This window comes from Miniopterus natalensis, chromosome 9 (genome assembly GCF_054644295.1).
Source record: "Miniopterus natalensis isolate mMinNat1 chromosome 9, mMinNat1.hap1, whole genome shotgun sequence".
In the NCBI taxonomy this organism is placed as follows: domain Eukaryota; kingdom Metazoa; phylum Chordata; class Mammalia; order Chiroptera; family Miniopteridae; genus Miniopterus; species Miniopterus natalensis.
Window position 1 is genome coordinate 28,415,791 of NC_142089.1, and position 20,756 is coordinate 28,436,546.

Consider the following 20,756-nt stretch of genomic DNA (forward strand, 5'->3'; position numbering starts at 1 on the left):
TTTATAAAATACAGGTAATAATACCCATCTCTCTAGATTGTTGTGAGGATCAAACAAGATGATAAAGTACTCGATACACATTTTATACACAGGTAAGTGCTGCTCTCTTCCTGATGGCCCCCCAGGACCTGGCATTCTGTGGGAGTTCTGTGAATAGCCTGTCTCCTGTCTCCACTCCACTGACTCCCGGCAAAATCTGCATAGACTGAGAGCAGTGGTCCTGACCTCCCCTCCCTTCTTCCCTCCTCCCAACCTGACTCCCGCCTCCTGCCTCTCGAGACACATCGACACGCCAAGCACGGCCACAACCCCAGCTAGAGGCCCTTGTCTCAGACAGAGCTGGCAGCTGCCTCCTCTGATTGGCAGGACATTTATCATCTTGAGGAAAATATTGACATATAAGAAATCCCAGACAGGCAGTGTGCCTTGTCTGGCATACAGCCTGCTGCTTGGGAAGTGAGATTTGAGGGGCTGGTTCCAGGTCTTTCTGGGGAGAATGGCTCATGCCCTCAAGGGTTTGACAAAATCCTCGGGATGGCTGCATCCAGTACATAGTGGATGTTCAATAAATGTGAGTCAGCCTAAGTTAAATAGGCTCTTTAAATGAGGCCTGGATGATGGAGGCCCTTTGTCCAAACCCTTCATTTCACAGATGGGAAAGTGAGATCTGGGGAAGTCTAAGTGATCTGCTCAGGGTCATGCAGCAAGTCAGTGGCAGAAGCGGATGAACAAAGTCCATGGCTCATGGGTCTCACATCGGAATAGTGTCCATTACCCACAATGCCACTGGGAGCTATCCCCAAACCTCTGGCCAGATGGCATCATCTGAGACACTGGAACTCTCGGTTCCCCAGGGGAATTAGGAAGGAGGGGACCTTCTGACTTACTTTCAGAGGCAGTCTCCCAGGGCCCTTTTAAAGAATAATGAAAAGAGGGGGAAGAAGGCTGTGGATGAGTGTTACTTGGTGAGATGGCTTAACACCTGTCTATGCCACACTTGCTTATTTCCAACTGACCCACCCACCCACCTGCCCCACACTGCCATGGGTTGTCCCTGCAACACTCTATGGATGCGGATCACCTGTCCTTCAGCCCTGGTTCCCACAGCCCTCTCCAGCCTCATGACCTCTCACTCTCCAACCGACTCTCCAAGGCCCAGACCTTCCCAAAGGAGGGACACAGGTCCCCGAGTGCTGCAGACCCTGCACACGCTGCTCTCTCTGCCTGCAAGGCCCTTCCATGTGCCTTCCTTGCTGCACCTGCTCCACCCCTGGGATCCCCAAGGCTAGGTTTGGTCCATGCTCATTCTCACCACCCCCTGTGCCCCACTCTGTCACACAGTGTACTGCGGTCACTCTCCTGCCTGTGTCCCTCACCACAATGGGAACGTCTCCAGGCAGAGGCCATGGTCACTCCTCTCTGCATCCCCAGGAACCAGGCCAGGGCTGGGGTGTCACAGGTGTTCAGTAAGTGTGGCCCTGTCATTATCTCCCACATAGAGGTTCACAGTGGAGCTGCCTCCCCTCCTACTAGCTCTTGTTCTGACTCCAGGGCCCCAGAGAATGGATCTACTCCCTCTGCTCCATGAGAGCTCTTTAGAAATTTGACCAAAGCAAATACGTAGCTTCCAAAATATCTTCTTTCCAAGGAAAATATCCCCAATTCATTGATCAGTTCCTCATAGGTCAGAGCTTTGGGTAGAGTGACCAACCATCTTGGTTTGCATGGCAGTGTCTTGATTTTAGCACCAAAATTCCCTGGTCCAGGAAATCTCTCAGCCCCAGGCAAACTAGGACAACTGGTAAACCTGCCATGCTCCCTTCCCAGCCCAGTGCTTCAGGGGCCATGCACCATTTTTTCAATGTCCTGCATAGAGTGGGGACCAGAGATGAACACAGGGCTCTAGGGGTCAATGACACCATGAGGCAAAAAAGGCCAGGACCTCCTCCTTCCCAACATCTGCTTCTGTTAATGCAGCCAGTTAGCATCAATTTTAGCAGGACGACAGTGTGTGGTAGACTTGGGGGGTGGATATGTTTGTGCTGATGCCCAATATCAAGAGTAATAGTATCAGTTAAGATGCCTAAACCATGTTACTGCACAGAAAACCTCATTTCCCAAAATTAGTGATTCCAAAGCAACTTTCGTTTTATTTGTTTTACTCTAAAAGTAGAAATCATTCAACACCTTTGTTCTCTATTGTCTACGCCTCCATGTGTGCCAGGAATTCATCCCCTCAACAATTATTTATTAAACACCTACAATGTGGCAGACAGTCATTGTCGCCTGGGTGGGTCAAAGTCAGGCCCAGACCTGCAGCTGGTTAGAACTGATCTTGGGCAAAGTCCTTCCACTTTGGGGGCTCACCCCACATTTGCACAAGAGGATGGGAACGTAAGTACCTGTGTGCACAGTGTTCAAGTGAACATGAATATAGATGAACAGGCCGCAGTTACTGAGGAACCACCAGGAACTCTCTGACCGGCAGCTAACAGCCATAATCCTGAAACAACATCAGCTCTTTATCATCAGTTTGGTTTCCATGGAGCCTGGCAGTGCTGCTAGTGAAAGCTGACAGTTATCCCCATAAAGTAACTTTACAGCTTCGTAATTTGTAGCTCTCTGCTGTCAGTAATATTAACAGCATTTCGAATTATGGCTATAAACTTGACAACAGCAGATAAAACACTTAGAAACCTCATTTGGGGGCAGGAGGGAGCTGGGGGAGGTAATGACGTGTTGGTTTTCTGGGCCTGGGCAAGAGGCACACTTTGATCTGGAGGTGGGAGGCTGCAGGGCCGAGGCAGGGCCCACAGAGGGCAAGGCAGCTCAAGTGGGCACTGCAGAGAATGGGTCTGGTGGCATCCGAGTGATTGGGGATTACAAACAGGTCAAGACCAGGGCTGGGGGTTACAGAGAGCAGGGCTAGAGGAGAAGCAGGAGCTGGATGGTGGGTCCCAACCTCTGTGGGGCTCAGGAAAGGGCTTTTGTCCTACAGGAAATGGAGGGAACCTGGGCCAACTGCAGAGCAAGGAGAAGGTGAGACAAAGCCTGCCGGGCAGGACCGAGAGAGCAGCCCTGGGCATGTTATTTGACTTTTCCAGGCTTTTGTTTTCCCACATGTAAAATGGAGGTACTTATCTCAAAGGCCAAAAATCAGATAATTCTTTCTATATTTGTCTGTCTACCTATCTATCATCTATCTAATGATTTGGAAATAAACTTGAAGATTATATCATTAAAAATAGGAAAATTCAAACCTGGGATGGGGAACAGAACTTCCCCAGCCCACATGACCAGCCCTCCAGTACAGGGAGCCTGGCCTGTCTCCTGAAGCATATCTCGATATCATCATCTTTACCATCACCACTACTATTAGTCCTCCACTCGGCCTGTCATTCCATAAGCATTCATATTCAAAGATCAAATTCTAGTCCATGTCTCCATGGGGGAGAAAAAAATACCCAACAGGCTTCAGTCCAGTTTAGTCGTCTGTTCTCAGAGCCCTCTGGTTGAAGCATTGTTAGCTTATTAATCTTAACAAAAGCTTGACATTGGGTGTGACAAACAAACCGGGAAGTACCTAGGTGCCGTTCCCTGCCAACCAACAGTTCAGCCCTGACCTTCCTACTCTTCTGCCTAAAAAGTGAAGCCTCCTCCTCGAGAAAGGAAATCCAAGCAGTACTCCCCACGTGCCCCCAACCGCCCAGTACATATGCATATCCTGGTAATTCCTCTGAGCGACACAGATCGCATCACCCACTGTCCTGTTAGTGGACCAACCAGCAGATGCTGGTAAGGCCTCTTTCTCCTTCCCTCCCTCCCTCCTTCCCTCCCTCCCTCCCTCCCTCCCTCCCTCCCTCCCTCCCTCCCTCCCTCCCTCCCTCCCTCCCTCCCTCCCTCCCTCCCTCCATCGGCATTCACTGAGGCCTATCTAGTATCAGGCTTTAATGAGAGAGGTGAAGTGATTTAATCAAGGTCACATGGCTTTATGATGGGGACAAGGGGCAAAGGATACTCTGGACCTGGGATCCTGACCCCCAATCCAGCATTCTTTTCACCGGCTCATCAAGGGGAAGCCCACCTTGACTGTGCCTACCAAGAAGCCACTTCCTTCATTAGGACTCTATAGTACCTGGTAGAAAAATCTGTTATCAACCTGTCCAAAGTCCAGGCTCACTTCACAACTTCAGGCTCATAGAGCCATCTGCCTGCCAAACTTCCCCATTTGTACATCACATGAGCCCCCAGCTCTCAACACATCCCAAACAAAGCTCAAAACACTCCCCTTCCTCAGCCCCTTTCTCCAATAGTCTGTATGTAAGTTATTGGCTCCACCGTGTTGTTTAAATCACGAAAACTGGGCATCTTCCCTTATCCCCACACCCAACAATCACCAATAATGCTCAATCCTACCTGCTAGATATTGGAACACATTATTCAAATGGGACTTAGTCTTGGTTTTAGCTGAGATCCCAAGCCTATAGATACCACATTTAAAAAAAAAAAATTATTTATTTATTTTACAGAGACAGATGAAGGAGGAGAGAGAGAGAGAGAGAGACTGATTTGTCATTCCACGTATTTATGCATTCATTGGTTAATTCTTGTATGTGCCCTGACCAGGGATCGAACCTGCAACCTTGGTGTATCAGACAATGCTCTAACCAACCAAGCTACCCAGCCAGGGCCAGATACCATATTTTAAAGAGAAGTATGAAACCACCATGCAGGACTTGGAAAGGGAAACCAGACAACCAGTTCTGCAACCTTTAGCTCATCTTCAGACAAGAGGTCATTGGAGGGGTGTAATGCCCCAGCAGAGGAGGATTGTCAGATCACCAGGGACAGAGGACGAAGCTGTAAACAGCCAGTCTGAGCAGAAGCACCTGCCCCCATCAACAGATCTCCAGCACTGGCATCTGAATTCAAAGTCTGTTCTCTTTGAATAACTTCTCACATTTTCATGAGTATCTCTATTTAATTCCCACAGCAGGGGCTGAAGAGTGGAAGGTCCTTGGTCCCTGTGAAGGTGACTATGTTCACCTTAGCAAGGTTAGAGGACTTGTGAAGGGCACTCTCTGGGATGATGTTGGTGTTGTCATCAGGATCCGGGTCCCTGACTCTCAGTCTAGAGGACACTTCCTCCCAGACAGTATTGCCATTCCCATCAGACCATGTAATTTCTTTTTCTGATTGGGACGCGGAGCCAGCAGCCAACAAAGACCACAATCTGTCTTCCTGAAGTTTCCCTCTGTTATGAGAGGAGGGTTTTAAAAAGTGCATTTCAACCAGGAGCTCGGTTAGATCACACTCGTATATATTGAACTGGCCTGAGCTTCCCGGTGCAGCTCCAGGTTTCCCTTCTTGTCCCCTGGGTAAGAGAACAAGGCGGGCGGTTCTTACAGCACCATGGCTTGCTCAGCTCATGTGCAGCCTCTCTATTCACCCTTAATTCCCTCCAATCACTGACACCCCATCCAATTGCTTAGCAAGTCTCTCAGTTCCACTTTCCAAATGCTCCACGGCACCACCAGAATCTAGGCCTGAGTCACCTCCCACCTGGATGGTCACAGCAACCTCGTAATAGAGTGGCTTTCCTCCACGATTTAACACCCTTTTATTGCTCCCCATTGCCTTCATGTTCAAGTTCAAATTCCTCATGGCCTGTCCTTCCAGTCTCATCTCTTGCACCTGAAGTCCTTCAGCCACACTGAGCCACGCACAGCTCCTGCAGACACCTTCCTCCCCTCTCCGTCCGCAATGTCCTCCCTTTAACAACCCCTCCAACCCAATCTGGCGAATTTCTTCTCAATCTGAAAAACTCAGCTTACATGTCACTTCCACTGGGAAGGCTTTCCTGACCTTCTTTTGGAAGGTCATGTGAAGACGTTTTTGTTTTTGGTATGTTCGCTGTTACATCCCCTGTGCCTAGAGCTTTGCCTTGCTTACAGTAAACACTCAACACATACTTACTAAATGAAAGTTTCCTGTGGCCCTCTGGAATCCTTCCACCACAGAACTTGTCATACATATTATAATTGCCTCTTTTGTCTTCAGTCTCCTTAAGTAGATCAAAAGCTCTGCGAGTCAGGGGCTCTGCCTTCTTGGTCAGCACTTTATCCTGGAAGCCTCCAATGATTCCTGCATGCGCTAATGGTGCGTTTACTTGGGATGCACAAGGACTGGGCATTGAGGGGAGAAAACTGTGGCCTGGGCTAAGGGGGAAGGCATTCTACTAAGAAATACATTTACTTCCAACACAAAACCATGTCAGAGGTGCTGAGAAAGGATGGGAAAACCCCTCAAATTTGACATCAGAGACCAGCCACATGCTAAGTGCAGGCCTCGGGTGCACAAACCCGCATCTCACTGTGAACAGTGGTTGCGAAATCCCCTTTGGTGCACATGCTCAAAATCTACCACCAGGTAACTCCCTCCAGCTTCTTAGTCACAACATCACGGTAGAACACAGCAGGTGCAGGCGGAATATGACTTGTGCATGTATTAGAGGAGTTAGGGGAGCACAGAGAGGGGTGCCTGTGAGAGGGCAAGGAGGAAGCAGGACAATCCAAAGATGCCACCAGCAGAACCAGTCTCCTTCCACCCTCACCCCAGAGGCTCAGCTTTCACCTGAGTTGGAGACCAAATTCCTGACCTGCCTAGTAAATCCTGCCAGACCTGGATATGGGCTGGCCCAGGGCAGGGTGGGCACTTGCCAAGGATACAGGCTTCCTCAGTGTAGGGCACAGCTTCCGTGGTGCCCCTGACGAGGTAGCTGTAGAAGGAGACCTCCAGGGTGTAGCAATAGGAAGTGTGGTCCAGGAGCCCGCCCAGGAAGCGGCGGCCGGTGCCCGCCTTCACCGCGTCCCGGTTGAAGGACGTGCTGGACTGTGGGAGACAAGTAGGGAGCAGAGAGTCAGGGCAGGACGCCTGCTGGCTCTCAGAGTTTGAGCAAATCTTACAATAAATACCTCTGGGCCTCGGCTTCCTAATCTGAAAAGTGGGATGTAAGTCCCACATCACAGGGTTGTTATGATGACTGATTCAATAAGCAAACATAGTTAAAATGAAAGCATCTCGCAGAGCTCTTGGGGCACAGTAACTGCCATTTAATAAATGCAGGGGTGGGCAACAGTAGGTTTACAGTCATGCATATGTGACACATTGCTTTTGCCCACCCCTGTATTTGTGAAAATTTGAAGGGAGACAGATGGAACAAGGAAATGTGGACATAGAACAAAAAGCAATTATAATACGATGATAATCAGAACTAAAGTTTGGGCAGTGCTTTCAACTTAACCATATCGTTTCCGCTGTAGTGGTATCTCATTTAGGCTTCAAAATAATCCCTTGGGATTGTAAATTGGTGCAGCCACTATGGACGACAACACGGAGGTTCCTCAAAAAATTAAGAATAGAGCTACCATATGGTCCAGCAATTCCTCTTCTGGGTATCTACTTGAAAAAATTAAAAACACTTATTTGTAAAGATATATGTAACCCTATGCTCATTGCAGCATTATTTACAATAGCCAAGACATGAAAACAACCTTTGACAGGTGATGTGGCACATACTGAGCCATAAAAAAGATGAAATATGACCATTTGCGACAACATGATGCTGAGGGATTTTGCTGTAGATACTCAACCTCTCTGGGCCATAGGTGTCTCTTAGGTGTAAAGAAGAAACTGGGTTAAATAGTCTCCCAATTCCTCTCCTGGTCTGGCATTCAAAGATTCTGAGATTCAAAGTGTATCTTACCTCCTGGAGAAATGTATCATCACCAGCATGCAGGCCCGAAGCAATGGGCGGGCCAGTATTGAGCTCATCAACTTCAAAACTTGCTCTGACCTTTGTGGGCCTCCCCGCCTCGCCCCCTCCCTTCTGGCCACAAGGGAATAACAGGCCTCAGAGATTTAGTGTTAAAACAAAGGAAAATCTGCAAAAACTCTCCCCCATGTCCCCAGCCACATGCTGACTCCCGCCCATATCTTCTCTGCCTGCCCTTTTCCAATATTGCTTGCTGCTGCCAATCATTCCACCCGCGGCCTCCAGCCTCCCCAGGCCTGGGCGTGAGGCGGGCAATACCGAGTTCCTGGAGTCTGCGGGGTCCTTCCCGCCTGCAAAGTACTTTCCCATCTGTCACTGCGTTTGGCCTCCCAGGGAGCTATGACACAGGCAGGGCAGGAAATTGTCGCCCACCAATTACTGACAAGAAACTGAGGCACAGAAAGCATCCTTGCGGAGGGGACAATGGTGGGCGTATAAGCCCCTTCAACAGCCATGCCAGGCTCCGACTAAAGGATCCGAGGCGGTGAAAGCCGACCCGGGGCAGGGTCTGCGGGGTGTGCGGGGTGCTCAGTCGCTCAGTGAGTTTCTTCTCTTAATGTTGGAATCAGATCAGCTAAACACGTGCCAGCTCCTCCGACAAACCGAGCACCTGCTGCCCTTTCAGTCTCCCTCGGGACTGGGAGGAGCAGCCTGAGGGCACGGAGTAGCTTGTTACCTGGCACAGAGCTGGCGCTCCCGAAACGGTCAAGCAAACTGAGCTGAGCGGGGAGGGGGCGGGCGGAGCGGGGCCGGGCCTGGCCAGGGCCCTGCACTCACGTAGGAGAAGTCCTCGGCGTTCTGGCAGAGGAGCTTGGGAAAGACGGCCTGCCTCTGGAACCACTCTTCATCCTCAAAGATGTTGCCGTACATGAAGCCATTCATCATGGTGGAGTGGGCGTGGATGTCGATATAGAACTCCACGCTCGTTTTCTGCAGAGAGAGGATAACAAATGAGAAGTCTGGGGTCACAGAGCTTACCTTACAGGGGCGGGGCGGGACACACACACACACACACACACACACACACACACACACACACTGGCTTTCTTTCAAGCTGGCCCAGCCATTCGCAATGTGATCAGAGAGGCTGAAACCAGGGAGGATCCATTTCTGCTCACTTTTAACACCATCTGCCCTCGGGTCTGAGAGCACTTACCATTAACATCCTTTTTTAGAGTTCTTCCAAAGAAGTGAGATTTTTGTTGGGTTAAGTCTTGAACAGTTAATACATTCATGACTAAACGCATCAGCAGAATTTGTTTCTCTGATTAATTAGAAATACCTTCAGGCAACATAATTGTATTTACATTGGGCCTGCTTATGGTTTTGCCCTGACTGGGCCATTTCTAGCTGAGGGGTTCCAGGGTAAATCATAGCCCTACTTTGAGCCTCAGATTTCTTATTTGCAAAGTGATTATTTTAATTCCAACCTCAGAGAGTTGGGAATCAAACACTGAACTAATAACTACTATCATTTACTATGTATTTAATGCATGCCAGGCACCATTCTGGGAGCTTTACCTATGACATCCTAGTTAATTCTTAACCTCATTTCATGATGCCATACCTACTTCCCAATGGGATATAAACAGTGCGTGGAAATAAAACTGCCTTGTAATCTAAAAGATGATTGTGACTAGCCTTTTTCTGCTCTCTACTTACACATACTTAAGGCACTTCCTAGCTTGATATGTTATTATTTGTTAACATTCCCCTCTATGAGCTCCCTGGAGGTAGGGGGATTGTCTGTGCATGAAGAATGCTCAGTAGCTGTGTGCAGAAGGACTGAACAAAACAACCCCAGAGAGATTACTCCAGACATGGTAATGGACTGGCAGGAACTGAGGACTTTTTAGGTCCTTAGATCTTCAATGTCCCTCAAATCCAGCCTTGTTTTTCAATGTCCCTCAAATCCAGCCTTGTTTTCCTATACATCAGTCCAAGTTATGTCTATCAATACTTCCTCAGAGTTACAGAGGCCCCAAATGGGAAAGAGACTTGTCCAAACTCATGGCATAAACAGGATTGAAACCCAGGTCTCCGGACTCCAGGCACAGTTCATTTAGCATCATCCACGACCAGTGCCGGAAACAGCCAAGGCAAAACCTGGCCACCAGTCTATCCCTTTTCTAGTGAGAAAGTCCACGCTTAGAAGGATTCTCCCTCCTTGGGACACTTTCAAATGAAGTTAAAGCCAAATGAAAACCATGCTGCTTCTAGAATGTGGGCCTGATGACTGTCATTTCATTTGCCTCTGAGCTGGAGTGAAACGTTGCATCTTGCCGAGCTCCCAGTTTCTGGGTAGCATATGCTGTCTTTTGAGACATATAAGATGCACTGCTCTGTGTGATATTAAACTCATCATTTTTAGCTTTGGAGGTGGAATATACAATGATTCAGTGGGAGCCCTATAAAAGTCGTCCTGCAATTTCATTTCCTTCAATTGTCTGTCCTCTCCTCTGAGCTTTTGGTGAGCTGCAGAGGAAAGGAGGAGGTAGAGAGATGACTTAGGAAATGTGTAAGGAAAACTGCACTTAATATCTCAGGATGTCAGAGCTCCTCTGACCTCTCCCGGGTCAGCCCTGAGTGGAGAGGTTGCTCGCTTCAGGCCGGCCAACGAGCTAGGGAAGGAGCACAAACTAGGGCCTGGCTCTCCTGACAACCATTCTAAAGTGACTCCACTGCCCCCGCCTGCCACCCGGCACCTAAAGTAGTTTAAATAACCAGCAGGTGAATTATATTGGTTGATTTACATGGTTTAAAAGGAAAAAAAAAAAGGAAAAAAAAAGGAAGTATTTACAGTGAACATTCCTTCTCCCTTCCCCTGCTGTCCTGCAAACACCAGTTGCACTCCCTGGAGGCAGCTCAGGTTTCCAGGTCCTTCCAGGGATAGTTTACACACAAACAAGGAAACAGTCCTCCCCCGTCCTCCCAACACACAGAAATGGCAGTACCCTAAACACGCCAGCCAGAGCTGCTTTTTGTCTCTTAACATGTCGTGGAGGTAATTTTTTTCTCAGTACATAAAGAGTTACCTCATTTTAAATAAAGATTTTTTTATTGATTTTTAGAGAGAAAGGAAGGGAGAGAGAGAGAGAGAGAGAGGGAAACATCAATGTGAGAACGAAACATTGATTGGCTGCCTCCCACACGGCCCCACAGGGGACTGAGCCCACAACCAAGGTATGTGCCCCGACCGGGAATCGAACCAGCAACCTTTTGGTGCAGGGGATGATGCTCCACCCAACTGAGCCACACTGGCCAGGGCAAGAGCTACCTCACTCTTTTTAACAGCCATATATAAACTATTTAACTAGTCCCCTCTTCACGGACATTTATTTCCAAACTTTTTCTGTTACAAATAATGTCTTAGTGATCGATTCTGTATATACATTATTTCACACATATAAATCCCTAGAAGTAGAATTTCTGGGTCCTCTGCGAATTTGCAATTCTGATAAATATTGACAGATTAACTTCTTGAAGGAATAATTTACACTCTTAGCAGTGTTACAATGTCTCACGGTCAATTACCTTGACAAGATGGGTGAAATCAAATTTCTTTTATATTTGCCAATTTGATGGGTGAAAAATGACATCTCAGATTAGTTTTAAGCTGAATTTCTTAGTATAATTATCTTTTATAATATGATTAAGTATCTTTTCATATGGTTAAGAACTATTTGCATTTTTCTTTTCTATGAATTGTCTGTCCATTTCCTTTGTCCATTTAAAAAACTAAATAGTTGGGATTTATTTCTTATTGATTTCTAGAAATTAGATGTTAGGGAAATTAGCCTTTATGTGCTGTACAAAAATATTTTTGCTCAGTTTGTCATTGTTTTTGACTTTACTTCTACAAGTAATTTCTGCCATGCAGAAATTTTTAAATGCTATTTTTAAATACAGATTTATCAACCTTTTATTTTGTGGCTCCTGGGTCAAATTTTTCATTGTTTCTTCTATTGCTTTTATTGTTTTATTTGCATATTTAAATATTTCCATTCAATTTTAATTTACGGGGTATAGGGTGTGAGGTAAGAATTAAACTTTTTTGTCAGGCACTATTTATTAAATTGTGCACATCTTTTTTCTACCAACTTGAAAAGCCATCTTTACCCTATAATTTTTTTTGTATGTATTTGGGTTTATAGTTGGACTTTTAGTCCATTCTAATCATTTTCCTATTCATGTGTCAGTACTACACAGTTTTGATCATGTTAAGTTTATAATGTATTTTAGTATTTGGAGGGCTAGTATCACCTTGTTATGCTTTTTTCCCTAAATTATCCTGTATTTTCTTGCATATTTTTCTGTATGAACTTTATAATTTAGTTTTCTTGCTTCCCCAAATCTTGTCAATATTCTCAATATTTGTAATATAATCATATTCGAGTTTCATATTAATGTAGGAAGAATGGATTCTTATGACTTTAAGCCTTCCAATCCAAGAATATGTTTTGACTTTTCACTTATTCAAGTTTTTTGGGGGGTTACAGCAGGAAGTTTTAAAGTTCGTTTGTTTGTTTGTTTTATATATAAACCCTAAACATTTCTTTTAATGCCAAGGCAGTTTATATTTTTAATTATGTGATGCTTTCTTCCATTAAGTCTCCTAACTGGTGGTTCTTCATAAGTGTAAAGACTCTTGTTTCTAACATGTTAAATTTTTACCTAGATACTTTACTAATTCTATTATTTGTAAATTACTCTTTTTATTTTCTTGGGTTTCCATTTGTTTATTTAAAAAAATAATCACTGAGTGTCTACTATGTGTCAGACAATGTTCTGGGCACTAGGGAAGTAGCAATGAACACAACAGGCAACTCCTGCTCTCCAAGAATTTACATTCTATTGAGAAGGAAATAAACATGTTAATAAATATACAACATGTCTGGAGGTAGTGATGTCATGGAGACAAATAAAGCACAGTAAGGGAATAGAGAGTAACAGGGGTTCTGGAAGAACAGAAACTTGAGTGGAGTAGGAGAGTCAGTCTTGAGGATATCAGGGGGAAGAGTCTTCCAGGGAGAAGGGGAAGTAGAGGCAAAAGTCACATGCGTTTGGCATGTTTGAGGAACAGCCAGGCAGTGAGGATGCCTGGGAACAGGGAATGAATAAAGGGGACAGTATTTTCCAGGCTTGTAATCTTATCACCTGTACATAGTAATTTTATCTCTTCTTTTTCAGTTTTTATGCCTCTAATTTCTTTTTCATGTCTAAGTGCATCAGCTAGTACCTCCAAAACAATGTGAGAGGGTTAGTAGTTCCTAAGATCCCTTCCTACTCTGAGATTCTAAGGGCTGACATTAGACCAGAAAAAGGCCTGGGTACCTGAAGAGTCTGAGTTTGAGTTATGAGTTCATTTTCTTCTTTATTATACATACTTAGCCCTTTTCTGGGAATGCCGAAGACCGCAAACACCGATTCCAACAATATCCTGATAATTTTCGTGCCTACACTGGCTTTATGGGCTTGCACTGGCCCAGTTACAATGGAGCATGGAGGCACAAGCAGGGCTTCTAACTCTGGCTCTGACGCTAACAGAATCTGTGACCGTGGATAAGTGGCAACACTTCACTGTGCCTCAACTTCCTCATCTTTAAAAGTGGTTGTTGGATAAGATAGAAGAGACATGACTTCCTTAGACTTTTCATGAGTTCTTCTCATCCTCAATTAAAATACATCTCTCATGCTTTTCCAAACAGCTTCTTGGAAGTTACTGCTATCAGTACTTGTTTCTGTATACCTGATCTGGCTGATAAGTATGTCCGTGTGCCTGAGATCTTTGAGGATGGGGACCATGCCTGACCCACATCCTGTCATTTCTTACTTGCTCTACTACGGTAACTTCTTGCTGCTTCAGAGGGGTCTTTTTAAATGCAAACAAATCATGTCAATTTCTTAGTTAAAACTGTTCTACGTTTCACTATTGCCCACAGGACAGAGTCTAAGCTCCTTAATAAATTTTAAAAGGCCCTGTGTGACCTGGTCCTTGTGCCCTGTCTACTCTTAGCTCATGTCACTTCTGGTCTGATAGTTTACACTCCGGTCATGTCGAGCTACCTAGAATACCCAGAACTGCTCTGCTCATGACTTTGGTCTCTGCATTTATACATAATAAATGCCTCCTCTGCCAGAAATATGTTTTCTCTGTATTTGGCTAACTCTGATGCAGCCTTAAAATTTAAGGCAGAGACTGAGTAGATGCTCACCAATCCCACTTCCTTTTCCTGGACCACAGAAGACATTGCACAGTCTTCCTTGCCATTTAGGATCTAATGGGATGTGGGCAGTCATGAGAACTGACTTCCAGGTCTGGCCCTAAAACGCATATACAACCACTCACATTCCCGCTTCTTCTTGTGCATGGAAGCTATGTGTAAGAACAGTGGTGTCATAAAAAGGAAGAAGCTTATGTCCCTGAATGAACACTGGGAGGAAAGTGGCCAGGGGAGTCACCTGACCTGCGTCTGACTATGATGAACCTTTTCTGTATTAAGCCACTGAGATTTGGGAATTGCTTGTTATAGCAGCTCATATTATTCATCTGACTAGTACAAAACCTCAATTCGAATAGCCTTATTTTATCCCCCAGGATGAGTTAACAGCTTCCTCTGTGCCCTCATAATTCAAGATACAAATCTCTCCCGTGGCACTTACCACATGACATAACAGTGCTTTGTTTATTTCCATCTCCCATTAGAACTGTGAGTTGTTTCAGGACAGGGATCATACACTGTTAATTTTTTAAATCCACAGGGCCAGAGCTAGGCCTAGTATGTAATAAGTTGCCATTAAAGGTTTGGTGAAGGAATGGATAGAAAATGAATCAATGGCAGAATGAGTGCATTAAATGAAAGAGCAGGTAGATCTTTTCCCCAGCAGTCGCATGATGTACTTTTCTGTGGCCAACTCAGAGCAAGGGGTGTGTCGCTAATGCAGGGCCCTTAATTACAATCTGGGACTGAGAATGGAAGTGGGGAAACATCTCTGCTCCTTCCTTCTAAACTTAAGAGCCTTAATTAAAACTGAGTGATGAAGGGCTGTCCCTTTGCCAGCAGCCAAACAGCTCATCCTGCAATCAGGGGCCTAAAGAGTAAATTAAAATCAGTGCCAATAAAATTAAAACTACCTTCGGGCATATTTGCAACATAATTTAGTGCCGAGTTTGCTTCTTCCCAGCCACTGGGGAGGAAATGTTTTCGTTTTGTTTTCCTTTCTGAGTTCTGAGCTGCTGCCCTGCTTCAGCTCGCCGGGCACAGGCCACAGCCCGAGCTTGGTGCTGTGACTTGGTGCCGAGTTCCTCACATTAGGGCAGCACTTCAGGGTTTATCTCGGATCCAATCCAGTGAAGGAAGGGAAATGCAATCCGGAAAGGGCAGAGGGGTTTATTTCCGGTTCGGAGAAGAGAAACTGAAGCTTGGCAGGGCCAGCGGCAGGTTGAGAAGGCTGAGCTGCTTATTAATCCCCGCCTGACCGAGAAGGGACTGAAGCTCTGAGAGCTTTCTATAACGTGCCCAGGATTTCGCAGCAGGAAGCGGCAGAGCTGGGACTCAAACCCAGGCCTCTGGTTACAAGCTCCCAGGAGCTTGCAGTATCCAGCAAGGCAATCTCCCAGATCATGCCTAGTGAGAAAGCTCTACTTAGGATCATTCATCGCTGAGCTGGGGGACTATGAGATCTGGAGACTGATCCCATCTGGCTTAGCCTCCCGAAAAGGCATTGAGGTGGGCGCTTGGAGGAGCGAGGAGTGTTAGAGACTTTCCAGCGAGCTCCCCTCTGAGATTTGTCCCAGGAAGCTGTCTCCCCATGGGCCTCAGGCAAAAAAACAAACAAACCCAAGTCTATTCTTTTTATAATCAAGTAAAATATCTCCATGTTTGTTTTTGTTTTTAAGTTAAAGTAGGTATTTTTGGAAGTCAGGGTGCTGTCCTAAGGCAGAAAGGAAAAGTTTTCAGGGAAGCTGAGAACTCTTTCTTTAAAAACAAACTGTGTCAAGGTTCTTTATTGTGCAGTAGTCCAGATCGTGGAAGTGGCACAATTAAGCCTCCTTCTTCCAGTGTACCCTGAATGTGGCTGGAGAGAAATTTCTGCCACAGACAAGGATGAGATGAATCTATGGGGACAAAAAGAGGAGCGACCCTATAAGACACCCAGGCGGCTGCCCTGGAAAGCGAGGGGATGGGCTATGGACACTTCGCCCCCTGCCTCTGTCCATGTTACAGAACAACTAAAGTAATGAGTGAATGAATGGACCAGGAGTCCTGGACTCAGAGAAGGAGCAGAGAGGGCTGTGAGAGCAGGAGTCTCAAGGTCTAGATTCTATTCAGAGGAGCTTTGGAGGGAGGGTAATAGAGAGGACACAGCACTCACTGCTGTGCCAGGCACTCGTTACTCCTACCACGACCCCATCAGGTAGAAACATCATTTGTAGGTAAGGACACTGAGAAATTGAAAGGCTCAGTAACCCTCAAGGGAATCCCCAGACCACATAGTGGTCACTGGCAGAACCCAAGCAGTCTGGCCCTACAGTCCGTGTCCTTAACCATGACCGTACCATTGGAAGCTCTTGTCATTCATTGGGTGCTTCCTATGTATGGTCTTGTAATGATTCTTATAACAATCCCATGAGGTCACTACTTTTATCTTCATATATGGAAATTGAGGCAAAGAGCTTGTTGGTGGCAGAGCTGAGATTCAAACCTAAGTGTTTCTGAACTAGGGCTAACAGCTTCATCTCTAAGCTTTCAGAATGGCCCAGCCCCTGCATCTGTGGCCTCTGCAGAATAAACTTCAAGGACAAAGGGAATCTGTGAGAATAATGCTAAGGTATGGGGTTGGGGGTGGGTGGGTGGGTAGGGGGCATTAGGAGCAGCAGGATAAAGTGTAAAAACATTTTTCTACTTCCAATTTGTCTCTTACAATCCTACTCTACTTAGAAGTGAGCAGTAAAATCTATATGTAAATGGAAGCATTTCTGCATCTCCTACTTGTAAGGACCCAGGAAGAGCTAGGTCTGGCCTGGGGAGGGAGCCTTTCTCTCCTTCTAATCCCCTCCTCCACCTCTGCCTAGAAAAGGAAGGCAGACCAGAGGCTAAGCACAGGGGGTCTGGGTTCATAACAGACCTTCCCAGGAGAAAAGAAGAACTCCTGACCTCTGCCTCCTGCTCCCATAGCAGAGATTAGTGGTCCCAAGGTTGACCATGACAATGACAATGATGATAGAAGAAGGGTAGTCGTGGTTGAAGCGTGGTTTGGGGATCGGTAGACTTGGCTTCAAGTCAGCTTAGCCATGGGTAAGCTTTTATGACCTGTAGAACTTACTTTTCTTCCCTGAGCCTCAGTTTTCTTACCTAAAAGTTGGGGGCAATAATCCCAGCCTCAGAGGAGTGTCATGAAGTTCATGAGGTGACTGGCTTGGCACCTAGCAAAATGTCTGGCAGCCTATACATTCTCAATACATTCTTCTCAATCACACAGCGATAGTAAGTGCAGGTGCTATGCTTGGCACCAGGAATATGGACCTCCTTGAGCTCAAAACCATGCAGGGAAGTGGATATTTTAGAAGTAATTGCATGTGCAATGGAAGGTTTAAGGAGAAGTGAAGGAGCTATAGTCGCATAGGAGAGGGGCTGGGGGACCCAGCAAGCTTCTTCCTTTTTTAGTAGGACATCTATTGACAACAATCATCATCTTGCACATTTGTAGAGTGTATGAACCATTGTCACACCAAATTAACTCATTTGATTGAACAATCCACTGAAGTAAAGGGGTCATGGTCTTGTTTCCCAGAAGCAGCTCAGAGGCTGGCTCGTCAAGATCTCATAGCAGGTTAGAGCCTGAACTGGGATTCTAGCTCCTGTCTCACCACCTCAAGGCCTCTGCTTGATCCACCTTGGGGGTCACCCAGGTGCCCCGTCCTGCACCAAGAGTGGACATACATACACGTGGAAAAGCCAGACCTTCCCAGGAAGCCCCAGGCCAAGCAGGAAGATGGGACAAACTAAGAACTGGACTGAGATATAATATTTAAGCCTGTGAGAGTCGAGGGACATTTTAATTTCCTAATTAAAAGTTAATGTTGCTTCATTATAAATCAAAGGCTGGTGAAACTAGGACACTTCCAGGAACATAGCAGGAACTCAATAAATATGTGTGGCTGGGTATTTGGAGACATCTCCTGCAGGAGGTTGTTAGCTGATCAAGAGAGGTAACAACATACATCTAACCCCCGAGCTGGGGTATGTGGGGCCTCAGTAAGTGTTACTTCCTTTCTTCCTGGGAAACTCATGTTGGCTCTCCCACTAACATGCCCTGTGACCCTGGAAGAGTCCCTTTCCTCTCTTCAATGTCCCCGTTTAGAGAACGGATTTGGCGATTTCTCAGGGCTCATTATGCTCTGAGAGTCCTGTATCTTTCAAGCATCCCATCTTCCTGCTTTGCACTGCTTTGTTTTTCTCCTTCCGTTGGCCTCTGAAGGTAGCTTCTGCCAGCCTTTCCCCCCTAACCTCCTTCAGGACCCGAGGGCACAGCCCTTTTCCTCTCATGGCCCTGTGGTGAGAGCCTACTGCAGGCTTCCCATTCGGCGGAGTAGGTATCACTGTTTTTGAAAGGAGTGTTCAGGGCCACCAACATTCATGCTGAAAACATGTGCTTTATCCTGGAGACAAATAAGATGGTTTCTATCTGCTTTATTCAGTCCAGGCGGCTGGGGGATGGGGAAGGGAGGAGGGAGGACAGGAAAGGTGCAGGCAGGGGTCCCATATCTGTTCCTTTACTTTCCCCCTTCCTGCTCCCCTGGATCATCTTGCCCCTCTCACTTCTCTCCATTCCTCTGCTCCTCCTGTTCCCCCTTTCTGACCTTTCTCTCTTTTCACAGTGTGATAAGGGAAGACAAAGAAATAAGTAAGCGCGTAAGCCTTCCAGCTGCTCTGAGAGCTGGGGGTGAAGACTGGGCGGAGGCACAGCTGAAGGAACCATTGATTTATGGGGTGGTCAGGAAAGACTCATGGGAGGTGACCGGTGAGCAGGTGTTGAAAGATAGGAAGGTGGGGGGATAAGGGAAGGAGCCCCCACTGGAGAGAAAGATGTTTTGGGCAAAAGGAGCTGTGTGAGCAAAAACCCACAGACCAAAACCCACCTGGGCCATTGAGGGAACTCTAGGAGTTGGGCATGATCGAAGGGCATGAGGGGCGTGGGTGAGGAAAGGGACTGGAGGGGCTTCCACAGACCCACGCATGGAAGGCCTGCGAGACACTAAGGAATCAGGGCTTCTTCTATAGAGTAGAAAATAGAGAAAAGTATTTTATAAAAGTATAACATGATTACGTTTACATTTTCGAAAGACTGTTCTGGAGGCTGTGATGAGGAAGAATTGGAGGCTGTAGGCACATTCTTGTTACACAGTCCAAGGGAGAACTATTGCCAAGGGATGGATTAAAGCAGGGGCAGGGGGTGTGAGAAGAAGGGTAAGACATGAGGCCCACTGTAAAGTAAGATCACAGTGCCGGATATGGAAGCTAACTTTGGACTAATTCCCAGGTTTCTGGCTTGGTTGGAGGGGTGGCTGGTTGAACCACTCACTGAGATTGGGGATGTCAGCATCTTAAAAGTTTGAGCTGAATGTTTGCCTTCTAGGTGCTTGTCCCCAGTTAGAATAAGATGCTATCGGATGGTCTGCTGCATTCGGTTATGTCATTTTGATCCAAACAAATTGATTGTTTCCTAAACATGGATATAGAAGAAACATGTTTCCCATGTAATCACTTGTTTCCTATAAAAAGAGAGCTCTTCATGGATATAGTGAAGAAGCATATGCATTGCACATTTTTGATAGGATATAGAATCAGAACAAGAGTCTGAGGATGTATAAAAATATAAATACTCAGACACCTGGGTTCCCTGCTGGAGTGTAAATGCGATGAGGGCAGGGGTTTTCTCAAGCTATTACGTTGCCACAGGCTTCCACTCCCTCAGAGGAGAAGGAACTGACTGTCAGGAGCTGCACCACTCAGCCAGGAGCAAGGAGTGAGGGGGCCCTTGTGAGAGGCCAGCAGGGTCGGACCAGGGGGTGTGCAGACAAAGCAGGTTTCACCCCCGGTTTGAAGGGAAGTTCCAGACGGTGCGGTCTCCTCCACCCACATCTACATAAAAACCTTTATCAAAATCACATAGAATATGTTTGTGGCTTCTCTGGCTCTCTGAATTGTCTGGAATTCTGCCCTCCCCCCCTTTCCTTTGGCACATGAAATACCATCAACAACCTGCACAACTTGTTTATAATCATTGTCTCATCCGCATCACCCCCATTTTACAGATGAATACACAGCTCGAGATTACGCAGCTGGAAGTGGCAGAGTCAGAGATGAACCTGGATCTTTGGTCCACAGCACAAGTTCTTCCCACTGTGTCCTTCTGTCTTGATCCCGTCATTTTGGTCTGAACTCGGGGGAGCCCAGAGAGCAGATTAACGGCAGGCGTGGGAGATATTCCCCGAATATGGACACGAGGTTCTTGATGACCTGTCTTCAGCTCTAACCTCATTCCCTACTGTCTGCTCACAGCACCCCAGGCTTTCACCACGTCAAATGGACAAGAGACGTGCTGTGCTCTTCTGTGCCTTCCAGGGCTTCGCTCATGCTGTTCCCTCTGCCAAGAAGGCCTTGGCTTGGACATTGTCATCAAGGGCCTAACACAAGCGTCTCTTCCTCTGCGAAGAGCTCCTTAAACCACCCCAGGATGGCTGACCGTGTCCTCTCTCACGCAGACTGTCGCTCAGCCTTCCGCGCTTACTGTTTTCCTCTCACGGGGCCATCACCTGCTGTGGGTGTTCACTTCCCCCATCGGACTCGGCGCTGGCCCACACTGAAGTCTCTGCACCTCCAGCACCTAGCACAGTGCCTGGCACACAGGCGGCGCT

General features: G+C 46.6%; 1 protein-coding gene across 1 annotated transcript in view; it reads right to left on the bottom strand.

Annotated features, from left to right (window-relative positions):
- Positions 1 to 4,980: 4,980 nt before the first annotated feature.
- The window catches only part of AGBL4 (AGBL carboxypeptidase 4), a 692,884-nt gene continuing 677,108 nt past the window's right edge, over positions 4,981 to 20,756 (bottom strand). Inside the window, exons 10-12 of the mRNA XM_087820636.1 lie at positions 8,612 to 8,764; positions 6,659 to 6,891; positions 4,981 to 5,254 (exon numbers count right to left, since the gene is read on the bottom strand). Coding sequence (XP_087676762.1) covers positions 4,981 to 5,254; positions 6,659 to 6,891; positions 8,612 to 8,764 — 660 coding nt within the window. The remainder of the gene's footprint in view (positions 5,255 to 6,658; positions 6,892 to 8,611; positions 8,765 to 20,756) is intronic.